Here is a 27,163-nt window from a genome sequence, read left to right as displayed (position 1 = left end):
GAGACTAACTATTCATTTTCATGATAGATTTATAAAAGATAAGAAAAGAGAGATGAACAAACATCAACGATGATTTCCCAACAAAAGTTGACGAAAAAGACTAACTAATACAAATAGTGGAAACGTAAGGGACCAAATTGATACTTTTTAAACATAAGGGATCAAAATTGAAATCTAAGATAAACGTAAAAGATCAGTTGCACATTTTAATACTTATTGTTATCATCAAAACTTATAGATACACTTGGGGCTTTAGAACCAATTTTGTTCCAACATGTAGTAGATATAGAGTCTATTTGTTATAAATCTTTTTAAAATAGATTTTTGTTTAAAAAAAATTTACAAATAATTTTTTTATAAAAGCTTCAAGTGAAAATTTGGTTTGAATAGTTATTCTTAAAATGTTATTTTAGGTATTTGATGATTTTATTGAAACTTTTTTTTGAATTCAAAGTATTACAAAATAATTTACAAATAATTTATAAAATTCAAAGTATTACAAAATAATTTTAAAAAAATAACAATTGTTTTACAAGAGTAATTTTGTCAATTAAATATGTTATATATCTTATCATATTATTATGAGCAAATATATATTAAAAACAAAATATAATAGTTATCATATTTGTTATCTTGTGTGCACCAAACATAGGATATGATAACTGGGTATAACTGTTATCCTGCTGTTATCTTATCCTATCCTTATTCTGTTTTATATCTTATCCTGTCACTATGTTATCCTGCGCACCAAACGGACCCTTATAATATATCTTTATCTTTGTTTATCTTTAAGTCTAAATAAATAAATGTGTTATTTAAATTGTTAACTTATTTTTGGTTTAAGAACCACCGCCGGCCCTAAAACTCTTTTTGATTTTCTTCTTCTTCTCTCACCCATAGAGGGGTGGTTTTAGGTCAATTTTTGGCCTAAAATCACCCCTTTACATTTTTTTCTTCTTGCTTTTTAATACAAATAAGTGATTTTCACATAGTTTAAGTTTTATAGTTTTGTTTTCATCTTTGCGATTTTATCCTTTGTTTTGATTTTCAGTATTGTTGTCACGTCTTAGTGCGGAGTATTGTTGTCCCGTCTTAGTGCGGAGTATTGTTGTCCCGTCTTTGTGCGGTGTTCATTTGTTTCAGGTTTGAAGATTACGGTTGATCCAGTGCAGATCCAATCAATGACTTTTGTACCATCAACGCTACAGATCCGGCGACATGAATGTTCCGGAAACTTCAATATAGTCAAATATGTAGGCTTTTGCAATATGTCGTTTGATGCTATTAACACGGATGCTGTGAGTTTGTTCGCAGATTCATCCTTTTTGTTTTTAGCGATTTTGATTTGTATTGCATCGATGTACTCTTATCAATTTGAATGAATGAATATCTTTTATTTAGTCAAAAAAAAAAAAAAAAACTTATTTTTGGTTTGTCACTTTATCTTATCTTTGTACATATCGTTTTTGGTACATGAGCTATCTTATGCCAATCTTCCCCTGTTTCTTTCTTGCATTGATCGGTTCACCACCATAGGACATCCCCGAATGCGTAATTTATGCAAGTTTATGAGTCTTTCAAAGCTTGCTGGTAATGAGGTTAATTCGGGACACCATTCGATTTCTACCTGGTAATGAGGTTAAAAGTTTTCAATGTAAAGTTTTTTGAGATTATGCATACTACCTGCAATTCCCCTCAGGAAAGATGCACCATCATTATTAGAATCTTCAATTTTCCAACTAGATGGAAGGGCTGGAAATGCAAGCTTAGAGATCCCCTGTATGGTCAAGTCTGAAAGTTGTGATAGCATCTCTACTCCTTCAGCTTTTAACACCCTCTCTAAATTTGGTAAATCAAGTAACGTCATTTTCTTTAATGACGGAAAAGCCTTCTTGGTCACACCTTCATACAAGTCATCATCAATGTACTTCACATCACATCTCTCATTCCAGACACATAAAGATTTGTTAAACATGGTAACTTACCAAGTGCAGGAAGTTGGTCACAATTTATGCATTTGTAAAGTATAACATCAACTAGGCCTTCCAAAATAGAAGTATTTCTCATCCAATTTGGAATTTTTACTCCCTTATAACCCTCCATTCCAAAATATTTGAGACCTTTGCGAGGTTCAAGGACTTTCTCAGCACCAGTACCACTACCTTGTGAATTAGCATCACCACCCCATGACAAGTATAAGTGACTTAGTTCCTTCTTACCAATTAAATTAGCTTCTCTAGCATCCCTTTCATTCGACACATTCTCAAGGCATTTGATGTGTAGCTTGCCTCCTAGTTGTAAGTTATGTAGCTCTGCTAAACCAAACCTAGCCTTCGAACCAACAATGAAAGTGCTTAATGTTCTCAAATGAGTTAACCCCCCAATATTAAAAGGCGTTGCTCTTAATGCGCGACACCATCTAATTATGAGATGTCTGAGATCTTGTAGTTGTGTCAATTGCTTGGGAAGACTAATAAGCCTGGAACAATGATCAAGTTTTAGTGTTTGTAATTTTCTTAGGCTACAAATAGACTCAGGCAGGGTTTCAATGGTGCTATCATAAAGTTCCAAGTACCTCAAATGGATAAAATTCTTTAAGGCTGAGAGTTGAGTACAGTTTGAACTTAATACTCGGAGAGGAGTGATTGATGGAAACACACTTAAATTTGATTTAGGCGGATAAACATTAAGAACGGTCCGCAAGGATTCAACTCTTTTGAACAAAATCAAGTTGTTTTTGAATTGTACATCAACATTAAGACACTTAATATGATGAACTCTTTTTGACAAATGAGTCAAGCTAGCAGTTTCTAAAGCCAAGCATTGTTCTCCCATAATGGAGCTAGCAATATCATGGAATATATCATGCATTTTGAATGTAACGTTACCTTTTCCATGAGTTTTGACTTCTTCAAAAAATGATCTTTGGTATAGTTCATTCCACACATCATTGCCAACATGCTCCACCTCTAAATTTCCTCTGGATGAAATAAATCCATTGGCCATCCAAAGATGAATTAGATCTTCCTTCACCATTACAAAATCTTTAGGAAATATGGCACAAAAAGTGAAGCATGGCCTCAACGATAATTTTAGATTGTAGAAGCTCAGTGTTAAAGCAAACTTGGTAGCATCATCATATAACTTCCAAATCTCACTTTTTCTATAGAATCCCATTGGTGTTCATCAGTTTTAAAGCGCAGAAGGCTTCCTAGTGCTTTGGCGGCAAGAGGCGAACCCTTACATTTCCTCACAATATTCTTTCCAATTTTAACAAGCTCCGCACGCTCTTCCCTGTTTGGTCCAAACAATGACCAAACTTGTTGTCTAAACAATGACCAAGACATTTAAAACCTTTGAAAAAGATGCTTATAATCTAAAAGACACAAGACATTAAGACCTTTGAAAAAGAAAAAAGAGAAGCTTATTATCAATAACTTCATTTATGTCCTGCTACCCTTTTCGATCGGGAAAATGAAAAACTGGTGTATGCAAGCTTGCTCCGGCAGTTGAAGTTTAAATGCAAATCCTAAAGTTGCGAGATAAAAAATGAACTGAATACCTCGCAACTAGCTAAAGGTGCATTGCAGCCTGCTAGACCTATCAGTAATACTTACAACATGCCTCCTCGGATCATGATCTCTAAAGATGCAACATCTTTCGTTTCATTTATTCTATTAAATATAAATTGAACTCTAACAATGACAGTGAATGAAAAATATGATGCAACATCCAACAATGACAGTGATTCTATTAAATATAAATTGAACTCAACAATGACAGTGAATGGAAAATATCCTTGAAAAATATGATGCAGATTCACACAAAATTTGGAAGAAAATATCATAATGAAACTACCAAAGTATAACTTTTAATTAAAATTAAAACAAATGTAATAGTGAACCAATTCTACCAACCATCTTTTATAAATATGAAAAGAAATAAAAATTACATGGTCGTTTTATTCTTATAAAAGACCTCTAGCAATCATTTCACGATGAAGTTTCACCGCCTTCTCATTCTTTCCATTTTTGGACAAAGAATGAATAAGAGTTGTGTAAGTTATGCCGTTAGGGGTGCAACCATTATCTTCCATTTTTGACATTAAGGACAATGCTTCATCAAGCAAGCCCTCTTTACAAAGCCCATCAATCATAACAGTATACATCGTCACATCAAAACGGTAGCCTTTAATCAAAATATCCTCAAAAATCTCTAGTGCATCCTTCAGTCTTCCATTTTTGCATAGTGCATCGACAAGTATAGTGTAAGTATACATATCTAGCTGAATTCCTTGGTCATTGATCTTCACAAATAATTCAATTGTTTTGTCAATCTGATGGCTTTTGCTCAAAGCATCCAATATAGAATTGTAAGTGAACACATTAGCATGTAGGCCTCTATCATGCATCTCATCAACAAGATCCCAAGCATCAGAGATTCTCCCCGATTTGCAAAGCCCATCAATAAGTGAATTGTATGTTCTAGTATTAGGAGCTATGTTTTTTAAATGCATTTCTTTGAAGAGATCCATGGCTTCATCCACCATTTTATTCTTGTATAAACCATTAATCATGACATTGTAGCTAACAACATCTGGTTTCACTTCCGTTTGAGCAAATGTATTGAATACATATGTGGCCTTGTTCACTTCTTTAACCAAAAAATACCCGTCCATTAAAGAATTATAAGTAACAACATCTGGTTTCACACCTTGTTTTATCATAATAGCCAAGACATTTTTAGCTTTTCTGACCTCTCCTTCCTTAGATAAACCATCAATCAGTATATTAAAAGTAACAACATTCGGGCTGATGTTTTTCAACAACATTTCATTTAACAAACCAAGAGCTTCTTTGAATTGACCCACAATACAAAGGCCATATATTAAAGTATTGCAAGTGACAACATCAGGATAAATATTATTGACAATCATTTCAGAATATAAATGAAAGGCATCACTCACGAGTTTATCCTTGCAAAGACTATGAATGACTGTGTTGTACATTACCACGTTTGGTTTAATCATTAACGCTTCAATCTTTCTAACCAACTGTAGGGCAGCTGTTGTTTCTCCTTTTTTACATAAGCCATTAATCAAGATTCCATAACTAATTTGATCAAGCTGAAATCCCTTTGATATAACATCGTCATGAAAATCCAAAGCTTTAATAATCTGACCACTAAGACACATGCCTTTCATAAGTGTAGCCATTGTTATTGTATTAGGCTGATAGCCTAGCTTGAGAATTTTTGCCAATACAGAAAATGCAAAATTGAGTTGACCAATGCGGCAGAAACAATTGAGTAAGATGTTCAAAGTAACAAAGTTAGGTTGAATTCCATTGAGCTCCATTTGATTAGAGAGGGAAATAGCAGTGTCAAACTGCTTGTTTTTAACAAGGGAAGTTAACATCTTATTGAATTTGACGATGGGTGGGGTAGGGTTGATATTGAGCATTCGATTGAATGAAGAATCAACATTAACAAGATTTTGATGTATTTGGGAATTGGAATGAGCTTGAGAGTAAAATCGGCGACAATTGAAATTGTTGGAAGGAGAAAGAGTGATAGCAGCAGCAGCACCGTTACTTAACACTGAAAATGACATTTTAATGGTTGAGATTGAAGAATGAAAATTGTTGCGATTGTGGTATTAGTGATTCACTTTTATGATGCTGCAACTGCCACTCAGTTTTGGATAATAAGATTAAATCAACTATACAAATATATAAACTGAAAATAAATAAATAAAACTAAAAATAAAATAACTGAAAAAGGTTAATGGTGTTCTGGACTGGGCCAAAAGCTCGCCCAATCACTTTTTGCACGATATTTGGGGCACAGCCCAATAAGGGGAGACTTCCCCGACACGTCAGCCAATGACGTGTCCTCCTCGACATAACGGATAGGCAGCACGTTAAACACGTGCTCATCTATCCACGCACGTTGATCCATTCAACCACGCCTTCGTCAAGGAGCTTATCCATTACCCGCGAATAGTGGAACGACTCCAACAAGATAGAGGCGAATAACCGCCTCCCCTACGATATAGGGACTATCTTGGCAGTTGAGTCTATTGGGGCGGTTATCCAGCCCAATAGACCAACCTTTGGCCCAGCGCCGGGGGCAACTATATAAGCTCTCATAGACAGGAGAGCCAGGTATTCTGAATCATTCTATTCTCTACTTTCTCTCTCTTCTAGTATCTCTTGTACTCTTTGCTGACTTAAGCATCGGAGCACCTGCAGGTACAAACCCCCCTCCAGTGGACGATTTGCTCAACGGACCAGCCATCTTCATTCTGATCAACAGAGGAAGAAAGTGTTGGCTTATCTTTAGGGCCTGTGATTCATTTTCCCTCATTGGAATTTCCTTTTTTTCCTTTTAATAAAAATTTCGGTTTCTCTTAACAGATTTTTTTTCTTTGAAAAAAATTCGGTTTTTATTAACCAAAATTTTTCAGAATTTGAACTAGAAATAATTTCGGTTTCTGCAAACCAAATTTTTTATCAAGGGCAAAAGTTTTGGCTTATCTTTAGGGCCCGTGTTTCATTTTCCCCTTGGAATTTCTTTTTTTGCCTTTTAATAAAAACTTCGGATTCCGTTAACCGATTTTTGTTTTTTTGCTTTGAAAAAAATTCGGTTTCTATTAACCGAAATTTTTCAGAATTTGAATTAGAAAAAATTTCGGTTTCTGCGAACCAAATTTTTTATCAAGGACAAAATTGAATTTTTTTAGTGTAAAAAAAAAAACATGACGGCCTAAAGAGAAAGAAGGCTGAAGTTTGAGAATAGAGAAAGATTGAAGAGAGAACCGAGAAACGGTGATGTTTACATTAAACATAATTTAATAAGGGGGTCACGTCATGTCGTTCGACTTGCACGACTACTTTTGTCGTGCTTAGTAGCATTTTCGTACTATATATACTATATAGTTTGTCTTTCTAATTTCATCCATGATAAATTTGAATATGAGAAGAAAGTTCGACATTTAATAAAAAATTATTTTATTTTGTAACAGTTTAAAAGAGATAATCTAGATCAGTCTATGTTGAATCGCTTTAAATATCGACAATCGGAACACAAATACCGTGTGGCGACTAAAGATAAGATACTTAGGGATTTATATACGGCTCTTGATGAATTGAATTTCATGAGTAATAAAGCAGCATCAAATGGAGGATGGTTTGAGGAAAAGCTTGATAAAATTGTAAGGATAGTTTGAGGAAAAGCTTAATAATTTTTTTTTTTTTTCCGGTCAAGAGCTTTTTAATAGTACTTTTATTATGATGAACTTAATAATTTTTTTTTTCTAACTTTGAAATGTTGGTTATTAGAAGGTAATCAACTAGTTTATTCATTCATAAGAGTGTCTTTTATAGGCAATAGTACAAAGGCTTGCAACACAAGTAAGCCAGTCAAGCTTACCAAGCTGCAGGGCAAGGCAACGCAACTTGCAGCGTGCGCGCACTTTCTGCAGGCAAGCAGGCCAGGCTTGGCTTGGTTACAATAATATGAAGTTAATAACAAAGGCCTAACATACACTCCCTTAAATTGAACACAGAAACAAGTATTCAATTTAACATACAAAACTACTAACATCACACATTCCTAAGCACTCCTTAATTTGTAAAATGATTCCAACTTTAGAGGCTTAGTTAGCAGGTCAGCTAACTGGTCTTCATTCCTGCAATGTACCAGTTCAATTGATTCATCCTTAGTGAGGTCTCTAAGGAAATGAAATCTCACATCAATATGTTTTGATCTACCATGCATGATGGGATTCTTTGAAAGCTTAATTGAGAAACTGTTGTCATAGTAGATCATGATACAGTCTGATTGCTTCATCTTCAAGTAGCTCAATACATTCTCCAACCATATTCCTTGGCAAGCACAAGCAGCTGGTGATACATACTCAACTTCAGTAGTTGATAGAGTTACTATTGGTTGCTTCTTTGATGACCAAGAAATAGCACCACATCCCAACATGAACACAAATCCTGTTGTACTTTTTCTGTCATCTAAGTCCCCAGCATAATCAGAGTCACACCAACCCTTAAGGCATAAAACAATTTTTGAATTTGACTTGTACATAACACCAAAGCCTAATGTACCTTTTAAGTAACTCACGATTCTTTTCACTGCAATAACATGCATATCAGTAGGTCTGTCCATAAATCTTGCAACAAGACAAATTGAATATGCCAAGTCGGGTCTTGTAGCCAGCAAATACATCAAACATTCTACCATTTGCTTGTAAAGTGTTGCATCTGTACCCCTTTCATTTTCATTTTTAACTAGCTTGCATCCAGGAACTATATGGCTACTAACTCGATTACAATGTTCCATACAAAATCTAGCCAATATCTCAGTTGCATACTTTTGTTGTGTCATGAAAATTCCATTGTCACTTTGATTAATTTCAACTCCTAGGATATATCTTATTTTTTGAAGATCAGTCATTGCAAACTTCTTCTTCATAGATGATTTGAATTCAACCATCAATCTTTGATTATTTCCAGTATAGATCAAATCATCTACATACAGACTCACCACTAGAATCTCATTTTTCTCACCATATTTCACAAAGTGTGTTCATATGGACACTTTTCAAACTTTTTTGTAGTAAAGTATGATTCTATTTTGCCGTACCAAGCTCCAACTCTTGGAGCTTGCTTCAAACCATACAAAGCCTTTTTCAATCTATAGACCATGGTTTTATTTTTGCCGATGTACCCTAATGACTGATTCACATAAATGTTTTTAGTCAACTCACCATGTAAGAAGGCACTTTTGACATTAAGCTGATAAATTTTCCATCTGTTATTTGCTGCAAATGCTAGTATAGCTCTGATAAGCCACCAATCTTGCTTTATACTTATCAATCTCTCCCTTAATTAGTAAAATGATCCCTTAAAAACATTTTTGGTTTCAGATTGGTCCCTTAAAGAAAAAAAGGTCCGAATAGGTCCATTAAAGAAAAAAAAGTCTTAATAGGTCCCTTAAAGACATCTCCGTTAATCAGTTTGGTCCATAAAAAAAGATTCGAATAAGACCAAACTGATTAACAGATATATCTCTAAAGGACCTATTCGGACCTTTTTTTCTTTAAGTGACCTATTCAGACATTTTTTTTCTTTAAGGTACGAATATGAAACCAAAAATGTCTTTAAGGGACAATTTTACTAATTAAGCCTTGTTTTTATATATCCAATGAGCTATTTTCGTATGTTATATTGGAGAACATATGAAAATATGTTGAAAATTGTCGTAAGCTCTTTTATTCCTAAGTTTTTCCGAAGAGTGTCACAAAATTTATATCAATAGATAAACTCAAATAATTCAACTCAAAAATGTCCTAAAGATATAAGTGCATCTGAATACAATAAACTCCAATTATCTCCTCTCAAATACTCCCTAAATATAAAGCACATAGATAATTTCAAATATCCTATTTAATGACTCTGCAACTTACAAAACCAACATTGTAACTGAGGCACAAGGTCATGCAAACAACAAAATTTTGCAACAGAAATTAAAAAACATAAATTATGGCCAACATGTCTAAACGCAATTTTAAAATTTGTTCCCTGATAATATCTCTTCTGCAAGCAAAACCAGAAACACTTCAACGCTTCTTGGAGACACCAACAGTCTTTCCCCTGCGACCAGTAGTCTTAGTATGCTGACCACGAACGCGAAGACCCCAGTAGTGCCTCAAACCACGGTGGTTTCTGCATAATTATGAACGCCAAATTGAAATATTAACATCTATAAACAGATATACTTAAGTGAAATCACAATGACAGGAGCATATCCCCAAAAAGGGATAAAAACAAGAGTCAGACGGTCAGTCATGCTGTCAACTGACAATTTCAAAAACCAACTACCGAACAACTGAAGAATGGCTGGATATGATTTAAACTGATAATGATGCAGGAAATTTGACAACCCAATGCAAATGCACCAGAAAATACAAGTGCATAAGCTTGGATTCACTACATGGGTCAATAAATACTATGGTTTTCTATCAAGGATCATGTCTATAGCAATATGAGATTGGCCTCTAAATATTTTTTAATAGTTTTTCCAATGGTTTTTTTAATACAAGTGCATAAGCTTGGATTCACTACATGGGTCAATAAATACTATGGTTTTCTATCAAGGATCATGTCTATAGCAATATGAGATTGGCCTCTAAATATTTTTTAATAGTTTTCCCAATGGTTTTTCTTTGATATTCCTCTTCTTCTAGTGATTGGACTGCCTTTTGTTTCATCTACAGCCTCCTAAATTTTGAATCTATAGACCTCCACACATAACCAAACCAGCCGCCGAAATCAAGATTTAACCATATTTTCATTCATAATCCTAAAATTAATCTAATGCTATCATTCATAATCCTATGACCTATCTCATCTAATATTACCATTCATCCAGGATTGCATTTTCATCACTGCAACAATGAGATTAGTCTTATGTTGACTTTTACTGTCCAGCATGTTGTCCTATACAACAAAATTGAGAAGAAAAGCTAAAAACTGTTTCTTATTTTTTAGGAATCCTCAGTTGTATAGTCTTCTATCTTCTTTCCAGTTTATTCACTTTTTCAAATGATGTCACTGTGTAAGTGTAGTGTCCGGTATTCGTTTTTGTGTCTCAGTACCATTCCTCGTGTTAATTTATCAATAGATCGACAATTTAGGCAAGCAGAGTGTTGGTTATTATCACATGATAAGGACAGAAACAAGTTATAGCAACAACAATAAAAGCTTTTCCAAAGATGTAAACACGTAATAAGAAAATGTTTTCCAATGAGGGTGTGAAGGCGAGTAACAAAATCAAAATTTAAATCAAAATGGACAACTGATTGTATAATTCATCATAAATTTTTTTGACATCAATAATTCACCAAACATGACATATCATATATGCAATTTATATTTTAGGGGAAGATCACTAGCTGTCAACTAGGCTTTGTAAGCACAGGTTTGTATTTTTAACAAAATAAAAGCAATTCATTACTAATGAGTAACCACTAAAATTAAGCACAAACACGAGGAACATGCAAAACTCTATAGAAAACAACAGCAATTCAGCAAAAATATACAAATAATCACCTGATTTTCTTCAAACGCTCCAAATCATCTCTCAACTTCATGTCGAGTGCGTTGGACACAACCTGAGAATACTTACCATCCTTATAATCCTTCTTTCTATTCAAAAACCAATCTGGGACCTTGAATTGCCTAGGGTTGGCAACAACAGTCATAATGTTCTCCAACTCAGCAGCAGTCAATTCACCAGCTCTGCATAACAAAACAAAAAATAATCACTAAATTAATTAAAAAACTTGAAAAAATTTAAAAACAATTTCTGAATAAAGAATGAAATTTAGAAGAAAAAATTACTAATTTCATTAAAACACAAATTCTAAACACAGAAAAACCCAAGTCTGAAAAACAAAACAATAAAAATCACTAAGCTAATTAAACTTGACATATTTTAAAACCCATTGCAGTATAAATAATCACTAAACTAGACAAATTTTAAAACCCATTGCAGTAAAATGAGAAAGTATCAGATTCCTAATTCCTAACATATGAAAAAACATTAACAAAAATAAAAATCATAGGTAAAAGTTGAAGGGTTCATGAAGCCTAACCTCTTGTTCATATCAACATCAGCTTTTTTGCAGCAAATGTTAGCGAATCGTCTACCAATACCTTTGATTGAGGTAAGAGCAAACATAATCCTCTGTTTTCCATCAACGTTAGTGTTCAACACACGAAGAATGTGTTGAAACTCTTCGTTTGCTACTAAAGACTACAAATTCACACAAAACAAAGATCAAAATCAAAATCAAAATCAAAATCGTATAAGCTGATTGAAAATTAAGCAGAGAAAATTAAGGAAGAAAAGTGAAAATGGTACCATCTTGTGTTGAAGAAGATTGGCGCCGGAGATCTAACCCTTTGCTTATGCTCGCTGTATGTTGAGGCTCGTCAGTCTCTACTTATTATTTGGGTTTTCGTTTGAGTAAGATTGCAATTTGAAATGACAAATTTGCCCTTAAGATATTTTAGGTTTATATTTTATTTTTTGGTAATCAATCACCCTAAGACAAAATAATTAAATAAAATTTTGGTCGTATTTTTACTATTTTGCGGAGTTAATCTTAACATATTTTTCATTTGAACCAAAAATGTAGTGAATGTGGTGTATTTTAAATCTTTGTCTAATTATTTCATAAGTTTACGGGGATAACGCATTATATACGTAAGAGTTGGGGTTCGAACCTCAAATACTTCACTTATATTTATGAAATGTCTGGCTACTACGCTACTTGACCAAAAAATAAAACAACTCTATTTAACATGTGCAATCCCCACATAGATCTCCACTTACAAATGCAATTGACATCTTAACCTTTACAAATGAACCCCCTATAGTTTGTATACACCTTATTTCAGGACTTGAATCAACTACGCGTAATTTCACACTAAATTCAATCATAGTTGTTGATTGAGATCAAACAATTCAAATTACACATTAATTATAACATAGTTTTTTTTTAACCAAACATTAATTATAACATAGTTAAACAATCTCAATCATTGATCTAAATCGAACAGCTAATAGCAATACCTACGTTGTGTGAAATCCAAATATCTTATTTAACACCTACCTATTTAGACTTTTTGTATGAATGATCCAACAAAAAATTAAATATTAAATAAATTAAGAGACTCGATAAAGTGGATGACGTGTACATCAAACATTTCCCTTTATTTATTATTATTATTATTATTATTATTATTATTATTATTATTATTATTATTATTATTATTATTATTATTATTATTATTATTATTATTATTATTATTATTTATATAAAAAAACACATAATAGTGCTAAGCCTACTCGATCACCATCAATCACTAATATTAATTTCTGGATTAAGATTGACTGCTGTAATAAAAATTCACAATTTTATATTGTTTTCGATTTCGACCGTCAATCTGAAATCAGACGTTTAAATTAAAAATCATGTTTTTTCAATAAGAATGATCTCATCCGTTAATTTTTTATCGAACTGCCAATATCAATTACATTGTGTTACGGTGTAATTATGTAACTATAGGAAATTGTTTCCTTAATTTCTTAATCTCTCTTAAACAAGGAGAAACATTCATTAACCCACAAATAACCAACAACAAAACATTGGGATTTCCATCCTCTCCCCTTTTTCATCCATTCAAAAAAAGAAAAATCTTCCTTCCCTTCACTTTCATTTCATTATTTTTCATTTCATTGTTTTTTCCTTTTACTTTTTCCATCACCATCTTAACAATGAAAACAAAAAAAACTCTTGATCAATTACCATAACACAACACCTCCCATTGCATTATTTCATGCAAAAACTTTTGTCCCTCCTCCCCTCATGGGTCTATACAGCCGCCGTCAAAACTCCTCCCCTGGCCCCCTTCCTCCCACCATTTCCCTCCCTCCTGCCTTCAACCACCATCAACACAACCACCACACCCGCCATGAATCATCTCCTTTCCTCTCCATTTCCTCACCACCACGTTCTCCTTCTCCTCCTTCCCCCACCAAAGGCCGCCATAACCGTCGTGACTCATTACCATCATCATTCCCACCAATCTCTCCTCCAAAAACCACCAATCATGCTCGCCGCGAATCATACCCGGGTCCTTTCCCTTCTTTTCCATCACCTTCATCTCAATCTGAACAACCTCCACCTCAATACCATTCACGACGTGAATCATGTCCAAATCCATTTACTTTCCCCGTTTCGCCGCGTAATGAATCAATAGATCATACTCTTCTTCCTTCAACATCTTCATCTTCAATTAATCTCAACCATCATCTCATCAAACGTAGACTCGATATTCGAAACAAAGACAATGACGATAATAATTGTCTTATATGGCCGTTTAATCATATTGATCTTGATGATGATGATATAAGAGAAACAGCCTATGAGATCTTCTTTGCATCTTGTCGATCTTCCCCCGGTTTTGGTGGCCGGAGTGCATTGACATTTATTTCAAAACACGAAAATGGAGGCGCCGGAGGGACGACTCCAACTCCGGGGACTCCTTCGCAAACTAGTAGGGTGAAAAGGGCTCTTGGGTTGAAGATTTTGAAAACTTCTTTGTCTCAAAGAATGGTGTCGAGAGGCACTTGGACAACGTCGTTGTCTACGCCTTCGTCACCTGTGGCTGATGGTAGTCCGAGGTCGGCTCGCGTTGTGCCGAGACGGGTAATGACTATGGCGGAAGTTATGAGGCTGCAGATGGGGGTTACGGAACAAAGTGATAGCCGGTTGAGGAAAACTCTCATGAGGACCCTTGTTGGTCAAGTAAGTAATTATTATAAAAAAATTTAAGCTATCAATCAATCATATAATCATTAAAAATATTTGACTTTTATCTTAAATATATATTTCTAAAATCATATATATATACATTCATACATAGGTTATGATGTACTAGCGGTCGTGCATGAAAATTAAACTCAATATCATGATTTTAAGTTAAATTGCGGTAACGGTTATCGTTGTTGCAGTGCGAAATTATTTTTAAATTTCACAAACTATAAAAATGACCCCACTATGTAAGTAAACAATTTACTTGGTCACCATTGGAGAGTTTTAATTTATTCCATCAACACGGATTCAAATGTAATTAAAATACATGGTTGAAAGATTTTTAAAAGATTTTTTTTTATTAGATTTGACGCAAATTATGATTTGAGGTTCATAAATTTTATTTTTTTTTAATGAGAAAATTTGAACGAATACGACCGAAATCATCTGATGAGGCTCCTGATGTGTAATGATGCGGGTACACGTGAATGAAAATCACCCCGCAATTACAGTGTGATGCGGTTGCGGAGGCTACTGAACCAAGAAGACTGCGGCCATAATTGGGGATACATACCGCAATTTAAAACCTTTCTCAGTAGTAACATAAAAAGGATTATTTTCAAATATTTTTCCTTTCTTGTTAATGAAACTAGTTTTGTTGACAATACGTAAGAAGAAACTTTTAGCCATTTCTATGTGCTTGAAATTATAAGTGTTTGATGATGCTTTGTTTAATTTATTTCTAGGTGTAGTCCTCAATGTTTGTTTTGGGCCTTTATATATAAATATATGGGTGTGGTTTTGTTGTTTTGCACAATGGTCTTTGGTACAATCGTGAATTTAGAATTTCTTGTTGACTAATCTTTGATACAGTAATATGCTATAAATTATAAACTGGGCATCAGACATGACACAGATATTGACACGTTGATGCTAATAATAATTTGAGAAATAACATAATTAATTGTAAATGATGTATGTTGGTGTCGTGTCGGTGTTGAACACGAACGAGTGTCCGACACCATGATACACCTAATCCGAAGAGTTTTCGTGCTTGATATTTAAAGTAAGGGACGCTTGGCTAATTTGCACTTTGAATAACATTGTTTCAACAATATATATAGATCTTAGAAACCAAGTATTTGCATTGAATGCTTAAATGATTAGATTAGATATTATATGCTGTATGAAAAACCTTTGAGAAATTCTTTGCAATTTGTGTTTTCTGATCATGACTTGGAAGATTCTAACAACATGTAGATATATTCTTTAATCAAGTATTCAGTGACCACTATTTTAATATATTGTGGATTCTTAAAATGGAAATAAATCTATTGACATATATAAGGTATCTGTTACATAAAATCAAATCAAAGTTTAAAATCATGGCTGTGATTGCGATCATGTCACGATTCTTGATATTATAGCGAAACGTAGGTCAAATGTGTCCGATGCATATCCTCAATCGGTTGCAAGACTCAGATTGCGAAACTTTTGTTTAAACACCTGCATAAAATGTGTACATTCTTAATACAAATTAAAGCTTAATGATTTTGGTCTAATTTCGAAAGATGTGGATTTGCAGCTCGGTCGGCAAGCAGAAACTATCATCCTCCCTTTGGAACTCCTTCGACACCTCAAACCATCGGAATTCAGTAACCCTCACGAGTACCATTTGTGGCAAAAGCGTCAGCTCAAGATCCTCGAAGCAGGGCTGCTCCTACACCCTTCAATTCCAGTAGAAAAGACCAACACATTCGCCAAGAATCTCAAGGAAATAATCCGTAGTGGCGAACTCAAACCAATAGACACAAGCAAAAACTCAGAAACAATGAGAACCTTTAGCAATTCTGTTGTGTCCTTATCGATGAGAAGTCCGAACGGTGCTCCGACCAATATCTGCCATTGGGCTAATGGATTTCCTGTCAATGTTCACCTCTACATTTCCCTTCTTCAATCCATTTTCGATCTCGAGGATGAAACATTAGTCCTTGACGAAGTTGACGAGTTGCTCGAGCTAATGAAGAAAACATGGTCGACACTCGCAATCAATAGGCAAATTCACAATTTGTTGTTCACATGGGTGCTGTTTCAACAATTTGTAGCTACCGGACAGCGAGAACCGGACCTTATTATTGCCTCACATGCTATGTTGAATGAAGTGGCGAATGATGCTAAGAAAGAAAAAGATTCTTTTTATGTTAAGATGTTGACATCGGTACTCGGTTCATTGCAGGGTTGGGCCGATAAGAGGATGCTTAACTACCATCATTATTTCCAGGGAGAATCTATTAAACAAATTGAGAACCTTCTTCCTGTGGTGTTGTTGGCATCAAACGTTTTGGAAAATGATACAATATCTGATGGAGAATGGCAAGTGAAAGGAGGTAAAACTCTAGCAGATTCCTCTGAGGATCGCGTCAATGATTATATTCGTTCGTCGTTGAAAAATGCATTTGAAATGGTAAGTGATATATAAAAACCAATCCTACATATTGACATGTTAAAAGAATGCATATATTTGATTTTGAGAAACAATATTTTGACATTGAAATTCGATAACAATTTAGATTGTTAACGCAGTTCAAATATGTGGTTAATTATGTCTTTATTATTTTTTGATGATTGTAGATGATAGAATCTGAAAATGGCAAATCAACTGAATCTGAAACAAAGAAAGATATAAGTGAAGTTATGCTTGAATTAGCTCAACAGACTGAAGATTTGGCGACGAAGGAGAGACAAAATTATAGTCCGATATTAAAGAAATGGTACCCGATAGCAGGTGGGGTTGCAGCAATGACGCTGAACAATTGCTATGGACATGTGCTAAATCAGTTTCTAAGTGAAATGATAAAAACAATATCAGTTGAGTTGATTTTAGTACTGAAGAAGGCAAGAAGACTAGAAGATATTTTGGTTCAAATGGTTGTTGAAGATTCCGCTGATTGTGAAGACGGTGGAAAAACCGTAGTAAGAGAGATGGTTCCTTTTGAAGTTGATTCAACCCTATTGAACCTAATGAAAAAATGGATAGATGATTCAAATCAAAAAGGGAATGATTTTTTGCAGAAAGCAAAAGAAAGTGAAGTAAGTTTTATCTTTATTGATGAAGCACGGACACAATATATTATACATTTAGCTATGAAGCACGGACATTTCTCAGATTAGGCGTGTCCTGGTGTTGGACACATGTCGGTGTCTGACACTTTATGTCATTTTCTCAAATTATTAACCATGTTGACATGACAATGTATGTGTCATGTCCGGTGCCTGTGTCCGTGCTTCATAGGCATTTAAAAAATTGATCACATGTTTTTTGTTTTTAACTTTCATTTCAGACATGGAATCCGAAGTCTAAATCGGAGCCTGTTGCGAAATCGGTGGTGGAGATGATGAATTTGGCCAAGAAAATTGTGCAGGAGTTCTTTCAAATTCCAATTGCAATAACTGAGGATTTAGTTCAAGAACTTGCTGATGCATTACACAAACTCTTCAAAGAGTACACCATGTTTATTGCAGCATGTGGTAAGTACTCTTTATTTATATAACGCTTAAACGCACCTTTTATCTTCTATTTTAACCGAAACGGGATTTTAGTCTCCATTTGGAGATTATTTTTTATGACGTGTCATTTTCAGTTATGATGTCGAATTGCATTTGATGACGTGACATTGTAGATTTGGACGAGAAACTCCGTAACAACTTTTTTTGTTTTGTTTTTCAGATTCATTGATCTAATGTAAACCTATTTATTTAAAATTCGTTTAACGATATTGAGTTGAGTATACTTTGTTATAAATTTTCGCAGGTTTGAAAGAGAACTACATTCCGACTCTTCCAGCACTGACAAGGTGCAACAGGAATTCAAAATTCCACAAGCTGTGGAAAATTGCTAGTCCTTGCAATGTCAGTTGTGAAGATCCACACATATATGGAATATATGAATCAAGTCACCCTCACTCGTGCACTAGCCGAGGAACACAACGCCTCTACATTCGTCTCAACACGTTACACTATATGCTTACTCACATTGCATCACTCGATAAATCGCTCACGCTCACCCAAGGAGTAGTACCTACCGATCGCAGTGCCTCGACAAAAGGAAAATCTGGTTCATACTTTGAAACAGTTACCAACTCTATCATAGCAGCCTGCCAACACCTCTCCGAAGTAGCTTCCCACCGTCTCATATTCTTTGACTCAAATGCTTTCTTCTACGATAGTCTCTACGTCGGTGACGTAGCTAATGCTCGACTCAACAATGCTTTAACAATCCTCAAACATAATATAAAACTAATGACAGCAATTCTTACCGAACGAGCTCAACCGTTGTTAATAAAGGAAATCATGAAGGCATGTTACGAAGCGTTTCTTTTGGTTTTGCTTGCTGGTGGAACAACAAGAATGTTTAATGAATCAGATCATGTGAGTATTCAAGAAGACTTTAATTCTTTGAAGCAAGAATTTTATAGTTGTGGTGAAGAGTTGATAGCAGAAAGTGTGGTTGATAAGGAAGGTGAAGTAGTTGAAGGTGTGATAGGGTTAATGGGAACTAATACTGAAGAATTGTTGGAAATTTTAAATAGTTTATCAAGTGAAAATGGTGTCAATGGAGGTAAGTTACCATTGCCAATGCCACCAACTACAAGGAAATGGAATAGGACTGATCCAAACACAATTTTGAGGGTATTGTGTTATAGAAATGATAGAGTTGCTAACCATTTCTTAAAAAGGACTTATCAAATAGCTAAAAGGAGATAGATGACAACAAGACATGTTACTTAATACCAAGATTTTAAATAGTGGTCGCGGTAATAGTAGTCGTTGTTGCATTGTAATTTTGTATATTTCAGAGAAACAAAGTCAACTGCAGCTTATGCGGCCTCAATTGTCGTTGTGTTGGCAAATATCAAACACTATCATGTTATAGGCTAGATTGAGGCCGCATACCGTATTTAAAACCCCGCTTAATATTGGTTCTAAGGTGAAAGTAAAAATAGCAAAACTTTTGGCTGTAAATTTTCTTTTATCCTTTAAGTTTCCTCCACTGAAAGTAATCCTATTCAAGACACTGGCGAGTACTAAATATGGACACCTTTCTCAGCTGGAATTCAAACTTTAGATGCGGTGATTTTGATGTTGGACATAAAATTGGTAGAATGTAAAATATAGCGTGTTAGACATTAAATGTAAATAAATGGCTATTTTGCCAATTAACTGTGATAAGGGTCATTGAGTATCAGTCTTTTTGAGAACTGAATTCTCTATTTATTTATTTATTTATTTTTTGGTGAAACTAAATTCTCTATTTCTATTGCAGGTTTTGTTCTCTATTTTATTTCCTTTGTCAATTTTCCTTATTTTATCACATAGTTAATATTCAATCCTCTAGAATATAAAATCATGTAATCTGTGTGTGCGCGCGCGCATTGCTGCGCCTATTGCGCTCATTGTCTACGTATCTGGCTGCGCTCATCGTGAGCCTATCTGCTAGTGAAGATAGTGCATGGAGTTTTGATCCAACAATATAAACTGATTCTATATATTCAATTGATTGATTCAGAATGATGAAACAGTGTCAGTGGAATTGGTGCATTGTATACAATGAAATGGTGGGAAGAATAACCAACTTGTTGAGTATATAACTAACTAAGAACTTATTGAATTGACTAATAACTAATTGCCTTTCATGTTATTGGTAATTTCAAAGTGAAAAGTGGTCACTACTAAAAAAAATTGGTTTTGGTGTTTGCCAAAAGTCAACGCCGAATGGAAAAAAAGGAGATGCTATCGACAATTTAGTGTCGGTGACGCGCAGAATAAAGTTGAATGTTATAATCGTCATAAATTTGGAAATTTCTCTTGGTAATATCATAGTTCTTCTGACCAAGAAAAAGAAAAGGCCAATCTTGTAAACAAAAACGGTGGAGAGTCAACTATTTTTTTTGTAAACTAATGTATTCGCGTGGAACTGCAGAAACTGATTTCTCAAAGTAACTGACTGAGATCTATTTAAAGAGTTGATTTCTGCCAACAAATATTTTTTCATAGCACCGACTAGTGATCAAACCTTAAACCGAACGTTAAAAGATTCAAGTATCTACTGCTTATGTCACATGTTCAACTTTGTTGCTAACATTCAAGAAAAAAGAGAGTGCTGCTAATAGTATGTTGTATTTGGAGAATGGTGCAAGAAATTTTTGTGGAGGTTAATGAGAATGTGAATAGAAATGTATTATTTGGAGACTCCTAAAAAATGCAAATTGAAAACAAAGTTACAATCCTAATCTCTCTCAAAATGGGATCATAAGTTAATTAATGGTGTTTATTATTTGCCAAAATTGATGAGTAATATTTAGATTTTTGCCCAACTTTTTAAAGAGATATGAGATCCTCATGAAATATACGGAATGAACAAAAATAGGGAAAAAATTTCCTTTTGTTATTACTTAACTTAATGAACAATAACATAGCAATGAATAGACGGCGTCTCCAAGTTATGTCTACTTTAGATTGGAGTATCATCTCCGTATCCTAAATTTTTATTAATAAAACCCAAAAAAAGTCTTGAATTTGCTAAAAAATACTTTACTAATGGCTGCTTAAATAATAAAAAAATTTAGACAAAGAAATTCAGAAAGATAAAATTTTGTTGGGCAACAAATATTTTTACAGATTATATGCACTTCCAAATCAGTTTTTTAGAATGGTTGAGTACCAATCCATTGTTCTGGTGTGTTGACGAAGTTCAAACTTGACATTTGTTCAATAGTTGCTAAATCCAATTTCTTAGCCCAACTCACTCTCTTGGATGTATCAGCACCAGGTCCAAAATTACCATACTCTGCAAATGTTGTTAGTTCCCTGCAAAATTTTGTTTAAATAGATGAAAGAAAGATTTTTTATTTATAAAAAAGTACTATTTATATTTTGAATATTATTGAATAAGTCTACTGGTGACGGGTGTGGATAGTATCATATTGGTCCTGAGTTCGATCCCCAGCTCATTATAAACTAAAAAAAAAAATGTATCCGAACCATTTTATAGTTGGGATACATGGCCATTTTATAGTCCAAATACATACTTTATTCATAAATTTTTTTTTTTTCTAATTCCATTTTGAATACACATACATCAAAGTAAGAGTCGTGAAATATAAACTCGGTCTAAAGAGGATTAACTATTTAAATATAACGATGTGTCATAGTACTATTTATCTAAAAGTGAACCTTTCTCTATTTGAATGTCTCATACTAAACACATCGTGTATCAATGTGAGAGTAATCTAATATTGATCTGATTCAACGGCGGACCCTACTTTTTTTTAGCATTAAAATAATATTTTTATTTTAGATTTTTTATTGTTATAAAAAAAAATTTTTTAGTAAAAATGATAAAGATTCACTAAAGAATAAGGGGGAACTTACTCATTGCCTTCAGAATTCCATGTGTTCCAACCACTAGGTTCTACAATGTTGGTAAGATTGGAATTAAAAAATAAGACTCTAGCATATTTTCTCCAAGGCCTTCCCAAATAAGTTGTTGCACTTCCAAACACAACACAATCTTTGAAAACAAACCCTCCTGGTTCATTTGCATCATCTCTACCTTGTGCTGTTATATAACCACCACCAATAACAGATATGGCGCACCTCTACAAAAAATTCAATAAACAAATTATACATTAAGACATGATTCTACAAGTGTAGAATAGAAGATATAAAGCTTTAGTGCATTCAAAGCCACTAGCTTTAATCTGATGGTGAGAGGTTTGGATAGTATGTTATAGGTCATACGTTCGATCATCAGTTCCATTGTAAAAAAAAACATAGTATATTCATGATAGTAATTGCCTCATTGTTTAACACTCACGGATTTTTAAAATTTTTGTATTAAGATGCACTTTTGTATTTTAATGATATCACAAAACATACGAGTCATAAGGATGACACTTTTGACTTTCTGGCATCAGAGTTTGTAGACTTCTGAAAAGAGTTTAAAGGACCATGCATAGTAATGTTGCGTCGTCTAGGTCTATGAATGTAGTTTTTCAAAGATTGAATTTTTCTATACATAAAGGTTTCGCAATCCAGACGAAAATTCAATGTTTTAAAAAATATTGGTCGAGGAGAAATATAATCATGGAAAAATAAAATAGAAAAATTATTTACCTCGAAGAAAGATTGACCTTCACCAAAGATAAAATCAATTGCACCTTGTATGGTACAAAGCTTGTAATAATGTCTTCCTCTATCGTCCCACAAAGTGTCTTGATAACCATAGAAACCAACTCTGTAAAAATAGCTCTGATCACCACTTACCATTGCAGCTACAGCAGCTACATGGACACCGTTATTATCATCGTTGTATGTATTCTGCTCCACATTACAAGTAAATTATTACTACATCCATCTTACAATATAAACTGCTTTAACAATTTTGTAATACAAAAATGACTCGTAATTTCGTAATACTACTGTATATATAGTTACAATTTTGTAAGAAAAAGAAAAGAAATATCAGTTACTGTGGATTTGTTACCAAGTCTAAGGTATAAAATAATTAGACACCATTCATTTTATATATCTTTTTTATTTCATTCATTTTATATTTTTGCATTTGTCTAATTATAACAAAAAATTAATAAATGATAGATCTTAAAACTGGACACCCTTCCGTGATATTTACACCGAAAAATCACCATCCAATAGTCTTCAAAGTGAGATTAAAATGTTTAATATAACAATATCAATATATTGTCGGTTGAACTAAATCGTACGAACAATTAGTTGTGTTTTTATTTGGTAGACAAATAAATTGTTCTTTATTTTTTATGTTTTGCCAAACAAAGGTATCCTCTGCGCGCAACTGCAGAGACTAATCCCCTCGAGGTAACTGAGATCCATTTAAGGGGTTGACCTCTCCTAACAAATGCTTCTCCATATGCACCGGCCGGGAATCGAATCCAGGACCAAATAGTTAAGGGACTCAAATACCACTTGTGCCACACTATGTTGATAAATTGTTCTTTATTTAGCTAAATCAATTAAGCACATAGTTTTGGTTGAAATTATTCTTAAACAGGCAGGCACATTATTATATTGGGTTACTAACGAACATCACCCAAACATTCTAAGACCAAATGCAATAGCTTATAGCTTAGTCAAATTTCCTTCAAATAAAGAAACAATGCCAATTAGTCAAAATTACAAATGCACCCTTCACATTTTATTCTTGGTGGGATATACCACGTATTAAAAATAGAATGATCATAATCCTAATTAATGTGCCTAACCCATTAATTGTTAGGTGACTAATCACCTAAGAATTTCTCAAGATCATAATCCTAATTTGGAATATGATATTATATTTCTTTTTATATATAAGCCATATTTGGAACATGATATTTAAAAGGAACAAAGTTTCACATAATTTCATAAATGATTCAATTAATTTTTATTTCTCATATTATTTTTTGTAGACATCACTCCACTATATTTGATATAATAATAAAATTTTTTAATACGAAGAATGTCCAGCTACAATTCTCGTATTAATTTTCTTTAACTCTTTAATACGTAGAGTTTCTTTAATACAGAGAGATCATTTGCTAGCTTTTTTTTTTGACGCAATCATTTGTTAGCTACATTTTTTTTTAAAACAAAGTTACATTAAAATTAACGCAATGTCCTAAAAAAATAAAACTAATGCAATGTCTAAGGCTAATAGGAAAAATATAAGGGAAATGATAAGTGGTGCGAAGCTCTTACCAACGAATTTTCACGAAAGTGTATGAAACTACTTTTCATATATGTAGCTATTTTTTTTTTTGGGGTACAAGTGTATACTCTTCTTTCTTAGTTTTGAAAAAATGAGATGAGATGAGATTAAAAGAATAAAAAGACAACACACCCTTAATCATGTGCTATCAAACATGAATACTCAGAGTACCGGTAATGGGTACTTATACTTACCTGGTACACCATGGTATGCACCGAAACTGTACCAATATTTTAATTTTTTTTTCTCACACAAGGTACACGCAGGGTACACCATGGGTATACATGGAGTACGCCAAACACAAATAATCGGATTTTTTTTTTGGTTTTTTATCAAAAAAAGAGTAAGACATATAATAAAGGAGCAATAAAAATATAGATATTGGTGGAGATGAACGAAATTTATTTAATGGAACAGTATTCTTAAAGTTGCTAGTCTTTTTCTCGATAAACTTAACCTAAAGAGTAAAGACCGCTCTTTTTGAACAAATTGTTTTTTAGTTTTGATGTTTTGTTTTCATTTGAACAATTTGAATTATTTTTTAAGTATGATTTTTTTTTATGTTTAATTATTTGGTTTAACAATGTAATTTTATTTATATAATTATATTAAGAAAATATATTATACAGACGTACCTATACCTTAATTTTTCTAAAAATGTCATATTATACAGACGTACACATGGAGTACATCAACCGGTGTGATTCAATGGAAGGGGTGGATTCATTTTTTCAAAGATATATCAGTGAAAGCGGTCATGAAAGTAAAAGTAAAGTTCATTAGTCTCATTGAAAGCAATGCAAACCATGATTTCCAATTTATTTAAAACTAGCGGAATGATTGTTAATAAAAGATTTTTGCTACTAAAAAAAATGTGCCTTATGGTGAGTTTTTTAATATAAAAAATAAAATTTATTGCTACTAAAAAAATCAAGGATATTGTTGGTATTATGAAAAGTCTACACCAAAACTCATATATCCTCTTTATATATTGCATAGATATAGATAAAATTGAGACAGAGAAATAAGAAGCAACAGGGTCGTCGAATTTCGTTAGCAAGCAATTCGTACTATATAGCACTTCTGAAAATATAATTCTCAAAAAAAAAGAAAATGATAATTATAAAAAAAAAAACTATGGAAAAAATTTGAATTTGAATGTAATATAGAATAAAAAAAAAAGTTTTAAAAGATGCTATGAAAAACATGAGTAATTAATGGATTATTTCTTACCCTGAAACTTATGGTTCTGACAACAGTATTATTTGCCAATGATGTAAAAGTAGGACTTTGATCGGTTGAACTATGATCATTCCACTCAACAAAAGTTTTTCTCTTTCCTGCTCCTTTCAATATAATGTAAGGTTTCTCTCTTGGAATACCTATTTTTTCTCTGAAACAAAGACAAAATATAACAATTTTATGGTTCAATTAAATAAAATCTTGCTAAATTCAATACTTATAACTAAACTTAATTTTTTGACAAAAAAATTTAAAGTATGAAGCACTAACTTGGGCTGCTTGGTCCTTATAGTATGATCGACCGAGATTGTCGACAGTACTGCTTTTTCGTGGTAGACAATCTCGGCCGACGATATTTAACTATTTTTTCATAGTTTTAATCACAACCGTTCACTTTTGATTGGACGGCTATAAGTAATTACTCTGTTAACGCAGTAACAACATTAAATCCATCTCGGTCTAATCCTGTCTCTTGGGTGGCGTTATTAGAAATAACAAAGACATATACAATCGAATTTTTTGGTCGATTTCGGTGCATATAATTTGTACCTAGTTATTGAAGATTTTAAGATGAAAAATGAAGAAGAACTTAAATTTTACCTATAAGTGCCAGCCTTCACTCTAATTGCGATCCAGCGATCATTGTGCGAAGGTATCGAATCAATGGCAGATTGAATGGTTAAGAAACTCCCGTCTCGGCCGGATGGATCGACAAATATTGTCGAATAAGGTAAGATTTGATTTCCCACTTTTTTGTAAAGTTGAGCATTAGCTTCATCAAATTTCAACATCACAAAGGGAATGATAAAAGCAAATAAGAACAAGCGAAACATGATGATGAATATTAGAATTTGGACTTTCACAACGAAGCAAAGAGAACAAAATGTAATCGTTGAGAGAATTTTTTAAAATGAAATATGCAAAAAAATGTGTGTATTTATAGTCAAAAAATTTCTACTGATTTGGAGAGAAGGTTGAAAAAAAGGAAATGTTTTTAGTAGTGGAAAGAAGAAAGGAATATTAAATGTAATGAAATTTTACCCAAAATTGTCGTACTAATTATTTCTTGGCTTACCACTTGTGTTGACATTCATATGTCAATGATCCTATTGAAAAATTAGGTCGGGCAATTAGATGGTGTCCCAATTTGGGAGAATCAAAATGATTGTTAAGTGATATGATATGATATCCCATAAGATAACAAGTATATGTTGGTAATTTAGGATTACACTTTGACTTCATTGAATTGAATTATTGATGTATTTAGGGGGTGTATTCGATTGAGATTTTGAAAGATTTTAACAGATTTTGAAGGATTGTATTGACTTTTAAAACTTTTTTAAAAAACTTTTTACAATCAAGATTTGTTAATTTGGATTTTAATGGATTTAAAACAGAGACTTTTAGGATTTCAATTTACTTCAAGATTTAAAGGGATTCTATTTTTTTCAATAAAATAAATGAGTCTAAATTTTTGCATAATTTTCCGCACAATTGTTGTACAAATGTTCATCAAACAAAAAAAAATCAAAGAAGTGTATCCGACTCTACGATCGACTAATTCGAGTATATGTTGGTAAATATGAAACGAATAAATAAATTGACTCCGTTAAAATTTAAAAGGAATTCTTATGTTAGATGATGTCAGAGACAATCTAAATATGAAAACTTGATCACCAATATTACTTCCTGAAATAGTAAGTCTTGTTTCATTGCAAAATCCTAATTAAGAACACGTTTTT

General features: G+C 33.2%; 4 protein-coding genes and 1 pseudogene across 4 annotated transcripts; 1 reads left to right on the top strand and 4 right to left on the bottom strand.

The window, feature by feature from the left end:
- Positions 1 to 1,639: 1,639 nt before the first annotated feature.
- Positions 1,640 to 3,347, bottom strand: LOC123904756 (annotated as a pseudogene).
- A 499-nt stretch (positions 3,348 to 3,846) lies between these two features.
- On the bottom strand, positions 3,847 to 5,711 carry LOC123910284 (putative pentatricopeptide repeat-containing protein At1g12700, mitochondrial). The gene has a single exon (XM_045961380.1). The coding sequence runs from the start codon at positions 5,609 to 5,611 to the stop codon at positions 3,968 to 3,970; it is 1,644 nt and encodes a 547-aa protein (XP_045817336.1). The 5' UTR covers positions 5,612 to 5,711; the 3' UTR covers positions 3,847 to 3,967.
- Positions 5,712 to 9,323: 3,612 nt separating this feature from the next.
- On the bottom strand, positions 9,324 to 12,056 carry LOC123909668 (40S ribosomal protein S18-like). Its single transcript, XM_045960542.1, has 4 exons — positions 11,938 to 12,056; positions 11,669 to 11,829; positions 11,124 to 11,312; positions 9,324 to 9,737 (listed from the first exon to the last, which is right to left on the bottom strand). Exons 1-4 carry the CDS (start codon positions 11,938 to 11,940, stop codon positions 9,632 to 9,634), a joined length of 459 nt encoding a protein of 152 aa, XP_045816498.1. The 5' UTR covers positions 11,941 to 12,056; the 3' UTR covers positions 9,324 to 9,631.
- Positions 12,057 to 13,447: 1,391 nt separating this feature from the next.
- On the top strand, positions 13,448 to 19,200 carry LOC123904755 (protein unc-13 homolog). The gene is made up of 5 exons (XM_045954380.1): positions 13,448 to 14,389; positions 15,981 to 16,859; positions 17,027 to 17,485; positions 17,737 to 17,923; positions 18,207 to 19,200. Exons 1-5 carry the CDS (start codon positions 13,448 to 13,450, stop codon positions 19,157 to 19,159), a joined length of 3,420 nt encoding a protein of 1,139 aa, XP_045810336.1. The 3' UTR covers positions 19,160 to 19,200.
- A 1,619-nt stretch (positions 19,201 to 20,819) lies between these two features.
- Positions 20,820 to 26,333, bottom strand: LOC123909654 (probable pectinesterase 55). Its single transcript, XM_045960528.1, has 5 exons — positions 26,022 to 26,333; positions 25,413 to 25,572; positions 22,571 to 22,774; positions 21,827 to 22,053; positions 20,820 to 21,262 (listed from the first exon to the last, which is right to left on the bottom strand). Exons 1-5 carry the CDS (start codon positions 26,252 to 26,254, stop codon positions 21,100 to 21,102), a joined length of 987 nt encoding a protein of 328 aa, XP_045816484.1. The 5' UTR covers positions 26,255 to 26,333; the 3' UTR covers positions 20,820 to 21,099.
- Between the last annotated feature and the right edge of the window lie 830 nt (positions 26,334 to 27,163).

The sequence above is a fragment of the Trifolium pratense genome, linkage group LG2 (assembly GCF_020283565.1).
Source record: "Trifolium pratense cultivar HEN17-A07 linkage group LG2, ARS_RC_1.1, whole genome shotgun sequence".
Classification (NCBI taxonomy): Eukaryota; Viridiplantae; Streptophyta; class Magnoliopsida; order Fabales; family Fabaceae; genus Trifolium; species Trifolium pratense.
Note: the sequence above shows the minus strand (reverse complement) of the source record. Positions and strands in the feature narration are given on the sequence as shown.